Below are 6007 nucleotides of genomic sequence, written 5' to 3'. Positions count from 1 at the left end.
TTTGGATTAAGGCTCAAAGTCATCCTTGAGTTTTCACATGGAGCACTAATAGTCCCTCATGTTTGCAATATTGGTGCACTTTTGGTCCTCCTAAAATTTTTTGCCTATTTTTTAACATTAATTTTGTCCACAATTTTATGTAAGGAATGTTCAATCGTCTTTTTATATATTTAGTAGAAATAATAACTCTATGTGAGAGAAGGTGATAAGAAGAACGCATTGTTATGTTCAGTAGAAATATTACTGCAGCTAAACTAAGAACATCTTAACATATGACGTTGGAAGAAAAGAAAAAAATTGTACTATTGCACGTGAAATTATCGTGATGAACTTCTCGACTTTACCTGCAATACAATTTCTACTTAACAAAACAAGATGTTTTTCTTCTCACATTCTCTCATATGGATTTATTATTTTTACTAAATATATAGAATGACGATTGAGCATATCATACATAAGTTATTGATAGAATCAATGTTAAAAAATAGGCAAAATTTTGGAGGAGGACCAAAAGTGCACTAATATTGCAAACATGAGGGACTATTAGTACTCCATGTGAAAACTCAAGGATGACTTTGAGCCTTTACCCAAAGATGAGGGACTATTTTGAGCCTTTCCTCGTTTCTAATGAGTTCAAATACTAGTTTCTTAGTAATTTTATTAATTTTGGATAAAATTTTAAAAAATGTTTTTAAGTATTTATTTTAAAGATAAAATAAGTCAAAAATTATAATTTAAAATTTCTCATTTGGCAAAGTGCATTAGAAAAAAATAATATATTATATATGTATTAGCTTTGTCTAATATTTAATATCTTGTTTGGTTCAATCTATAGATAATTAGTGTGAGCATTAGTTATATTATACACTATATTTGGTATTAGGGTCGTTTGGTTGAGAGTATAGAGGGTCATTTAGTAGAGTGTATTAGTAAAATAATGTTATTAATTTTGTGTATTAGTAATATCTTGTTTGATATACTTTTTTTCATGTATGTATAACTAATGTGTATTAAGGTGTGTATCACCAATATTATAGATTGCTGCCTTAAGTCATATGCGGCTCTTTAAAGTTGTCTGCATATTTCATTTAGACACCTCAATTGGGGCTAGTACATATTGAACATTTTAACCTTAAGAAGGTTATATCTATTAGACATAAAATGATAATCAGTTGAAAAACAAAATTACGTGTCGCTCAAACGCAAATGCTTAGCAGGTGTACCAATGAAACAATGACACATGGCGGTTGGATTCAATTTTTTAAAAACTCTATTTAAATAATCCCAAAAGAATTTTAAGAAAATAAAATTTAATTCTTTTAATTAATGTCGCTCACCCTCCCATCTTCTTCTTCTTCTTCTTCTTCGTGTTGAGACTATTTCCCCTTCCCGCCGATGCCAACACACGAATAAATCATTTCCCCACCCCTTTCTTCTTCTCCATTGGACCTTACCCTTTTCATCGGTAGTACGCTATTGTTGCGCACCCAAGCTAAATACCTAGTCTCCTTTCATTCTGATATCATCAAATCATCATACCCATTGCCTTTATCTTTTTTCGATTAATAAATATTTATTACAATTACAAAAAACAATAACAAACTTTGCCAGAAAAAGAATCGATTTATTTTTTTCATTGGAATAAATGGAGTTTTGCTGAAATATTGAGGAAAAAATACAAAAATAATTGGAGAGGATGCGAAAAAGAGAGAAAGTTGGAGGGGTGGGGTGGCATGGGGGGTATGTATAGAGATGGTGAAATGATAATGGATGGATGGAAATAGTTGAGGAAATATCCTGGGGAAGAATAGTCATTTATTAATATCAAGTGTCAATAAAGTTAAAAAGTGTATTTTTTTCAGAAAAAAGAAAAAGAAAAATGTCAATTGGAAATCTTCACCCGCCCATCGAATATGAAGAACACGTTTTTTGTCACATCAATATTTTGTGTTTAATAAGTACACGTTTTGAATATTTTAGGTGTTCAATAGGTACTAGCCCTAGTCAAGGTGTCTAAGTGAATTATGTGGACAACTTTAAGGGATCGTCAGTGACTTAAGCCATAAATTTTTAACTCTCCTTTATTAAATTCTTATCATTTAAATAGATATAACAATTATTTTACCATAATTGCTAGAAAAATTTAATAATTTTGTTCTTCTTGTGTATAGTTAATTATTTTCTTAATATTTAGTAATTTAAAATTAATTAAAATTATAACTATTATATCTTTAATTATTTGTAATAATTAAGAATTCCCAATATTTAGTACTTTAAAATTGACAAAAATTTTGTGTCTTAAATCTTTCCTTATTTGAACTATATTACAAGTCCTAAACTTTAAAATAAATGGATAAATCACTTATATACACAAGTTTAATTTCCTTATTCTCTATTTTCCCCTACCTTTTTAAAATATTACTTAAATCCCTTCTTTCTCCTAATTCTAAAAACTACCGGATACATACATCAGTCGTTCACCACTCCTATTTTCTCTCTCTAAATTCACTTCAAATTCTTAGCAGTTACAAAATCTATATCCAAATTTGATTTTCAAAAAGTTTAAACTAACAAAACATAAAAAAAAAAATTAAAAATATTTTCAAAAAATTTAAACTGACCAAACATAAAAAAAAAATTAAAAATATTTTACGAAAAATGCTTTCCATAATACCAGACACCGACCTCGTTTCTTTTTCATATTTTGTCCTTACTAATCACGTTCAATAATAGTAAAAATTGAATTAAAAGAGGAATATTTCCTCTTTAACATAATCCTATACAACTAAATGGGTTTGTTGAAAATACATCCTTAATTAACTTTAGGCTGATTTTTTATTAGTTGCAATTTTGTAAATTTTCCATAATTTGAGTTGGTTATAGACTCTAACAACTAATCACTCATTGAAACTGACTAGGATTCTTGTATTATTATTTAATCTTCCCATTGTCTCATAAAAATATTAGTTTCAATTTCACCAAAATTTCATACAGTCTAATATTTTCCTCTTTTTTCTTAGTGTTTTTTCATAATCAAATTTCTTTAATGGATTGTGTTTGTTCATGTATCTAAATTGATAACTCAATTCTTATTTATTGTGATACATTTATAGATACACTTTATTTCAGCTGACATACATCATTCTTTCACAACCTTATTGTATCAAATACATTACTATCAACTATAAAATGATACATTATGTAAGTTATACATATCTTTCAAGACAAACAATACAATACTTATCAATTTAAATGAGATACATAAAATAGTAATGTATCATGCACTATTTTTAGGTATGATACGTATATTTGAATTTATATTAAATGTATCAATTACATAGCAACTACCACACAATAATGTGTCGATCTCAAATCTAACATCTTATGGGCAACAATTATTTATTTAGTGTATCTAGTATAAATACAATACTTATCAATTTAAACAAGATACATAAATAGTAAAATGCTCAGTAGCAAAGATATTCATGATGTATCTTCTCAAAATTTTCGACAATTTTGAATCAAAATTGAAAGGATCTTCAATAAACTAAGATAAGAATTTTGAATCTCAAAATTTTCAATAATTTTGAATCAAAATTGAAAGGATATTCGCTGAACTGGCAGAAGAAAGAATGTTGAATCTCAATTTTTTTGATAATCTTGAATCAAAATTGAAAGAATCTTCGATGAACTTGAAGATTCAAAAGGATATTGTTTGTCCAACAACAATTTCATCACTTTTGTATCCTTTTTTTTTGGTAACTAATTGTTTCATTATTCACCAATGTAAAACGATTACAAAATCCATAGCTAACTACACACAGTTAGCTATCCAATACATCAAAGAGCTCCTACTTAGTCACAACTAAATCTGAAAGTAGACATGAGAGCATTAATCCTAGGTGGGGCTCGAACACTACAAACAAAAGCTATCTCTTTAGCAATGGCATTTGACTCTCTACTCTTTTTTCCAAAAATTCTCAGATTTCTCTCATCCACAAACAGTGTACAAACTCTGTGTAGACTATTTTAAAGACTTGAGTTGCTTGTGTCTTTCCCTTCACACACCTTAGCACTTTTGTAAGATGTTGGTCCTATGACAGGGATTGAATTGGCTTGGCTTGGATCCACTGCTGCATTATTCTCTAGATTTCTGCTCCATAAACACAAGAAGTGAAAATATGATCCTTAGACTCATTGTGCAAAGTGCATAGGGGGAATATTGAAGACAGAGATATCCGCCACTTGATAAGTCTATCTGTAGTCAACAATTTATTCTGCACTTGCAACCACAGTGTAAATCTTGCTCTTGGCCTAGTTGCATTTTTGTACATTAAGTTCCTCCATATTACTCTAGGTTTTGGGTTTAGCAAATGCATGTACAATTGCCTTGTTAGATTGCGCCTGCTTGATTCATCCACCTGGAATTGGTCAAATGTAGTTTTAGCTTCAATTATTTTCCGTATCATCCAACACGCTTGTGTAGGTAACCTCATCCAACACGCTTGAGACAAGTATGCTTGGATGCCAAATAGCATAGATTGGACAAGTTGTGTTCTGCCAGCATAGGAGAGTTTCTTTGAAGTCCAGGATGAAATTCTAGCTATCATCTTTGTGATCAGTGGGTGCCACTGGATTAAAGAGATCTTCTTGGTGGACAGGGGGACTCCGAGGTATTTGAATGAGAGATCTCCACAGGTGAAGCCAGTACTATATAAGATCTGTTCCTTTTCTTGTGAAGTTACCCATCCAAAATATATGCAGCTTTTCCCCATGTTAACTTGAAGATCTGAAGCCCCAGAGAATAGTCAAGAACATTCCATCATAGCTTGGACAGTTGTGTTATCACCTCGAGAAAACATGAGTAGATCATCTGCAAAGCATAGATGAGTGATTTGGAGTTTAGCACATCTCGAACGGAATTTAAACTGCTTTACTCCTACAAGAGTGGTGAGACATCTACTGAGGTACTCCATAGCGATCGCGAAAAGGAATGGTGACATTGGGTCCCCCTGTCTTAAACCCTTTGCGGCTGGAAATGGTTCTGTTGGTTACCCATTTACAAGTATGGAGTAACTAACAATTTTCACACATTTCATAGTCCAAGAGATGAATTGATTGGGAAAATTCAACTCTTGCATCACCTGCTCCAGATATATCCATTCCACACTATCATACGCCTTTTGTAAATCAATTTTGATCATGCACCTAGGTGATACATGTTTCCTAGTATAAGATTTTACAATCTCATGGGCCATGATGATATTATCTCCAATTCTTCGACCAAGAACAAAACCTGCCTGAGTGGGATTGATTATGGTAGAGATAACTTTTTGTAATCTAGTAGCCAATATTTTCCCAATAATTTTATACAATACAGTGCAGCAGGCTATTGGTATGTACTCTTTGATGTTCATTGGGCTGGAAACTTTAGGTACACGAGTAACTGCAGTACAATTAATGTTCCGATATATCTTCCATGTGATAAAGAAATATTGTACAGCAGTAATAACATCCTCTTTAATAATGTGCCAAGCTTTTTTGTAAAAAAACCACATTGTAGCTGTCAATACCAGGGGCCTTGTCTTCTCCAATTGCCTTCAAACTATTGATGATTTCAAGCTCTGTCACAGTGGCACACATTTCTATCCTTTGCTGATGCGAAAGGGTAGGCCCTGCTCTCATGACAAGCTTATTAACTGCTAAAAGATTGACCGTGGATGATCCCATTAGACTCTGGTAGAACTGTACCACTTCTTACTTGATGTCTTCTTGTGTAAGTAGCTTAGTACCATTTAAGGATGTAAGATCATTCATTTGCTTTCTATGAATCCTCTCCTTAATGACAGCTGAGCAATAGTTTGAATTCGTATCATCAAGTTTAATCCATTATGCCCTGGATTTCTGCTTCAGTATGCCCTCCTCAATTTCTGACCACTTTTCGATGTACTTAAGAATGTTTTTCTCCTGATTCTGCAATCCATCAGTGCATTGTAGCACCATTTGC

At 31.8% G+C, this 6007-nt stretch overlaps 1 protein-coding gene across 1 annotated transcript; it reads right to left on the bottom strand.

The window, feature by feature from the left end:
• Positions 1–4959: 4959 nt before the first annotated feature.
• Positions 4960–5730, bottom strand: LOC107060067 (uncharacterized). Its single transcript, XM_015307405.1, has 3 exons — positions 5554–5730; positions 5145–5474; positions 4960–5076 (listed from the first exon to the last, which is right to left on the bottom strand). The coding sequence occupies exons 1-3, from the start codon at positions 5728–5730 to the stop codon at positions 4960–4962; spliced, it is 624 nt and encodes a 207-aa protein (XP_015162891.1).
• Between the last annotated feature and the right edge of the window lie 277 nt (positions 5731–6007).

Source organism: Solanum tuberosum, unplaced genomic scaffold (assembly GCF_000226075.1).
Source record: "Solanum tuberosum cultivar DM 1-3 516 R44 unplaced genomic scaffold, SolTub_3.0 scf00058, whole genome shotgun sequence".
In the NCBI taxonomy this organism is placed as follows: domain Eukaryota; kingdom Viridiplantae; phylum Streptophyta; class Magnoliopsida; order Solanales; family Solanaceae; genus Solanum; species Solanum tuberosum.
This window is presented reverse-complemented; position numbering and strand designations above follow the sequence as displayed.

Coding starts and splice junctions, on each gene's coding strand:
- LOC107060067 (XM_015307405.1), bottom strand. CDS start 5,730: ATGGGATCATCCACGGTCAATCTTTTAGCAGTTAATAAGCTTGTCATG. Junction 5,475..5,553: donor GTATTGACAGCTACAATGTG/GTTTTTTTACAA, acceptor ATCACATGGAAG/ATATATCGGAACATTAATTG. Junction 5,077..5,144: donor AATGGATATATCTGGAGCAG/GTGATGCAAGAG, acceptor GAAAATTGTTAG/TTACTCCATACTTGTAAATG.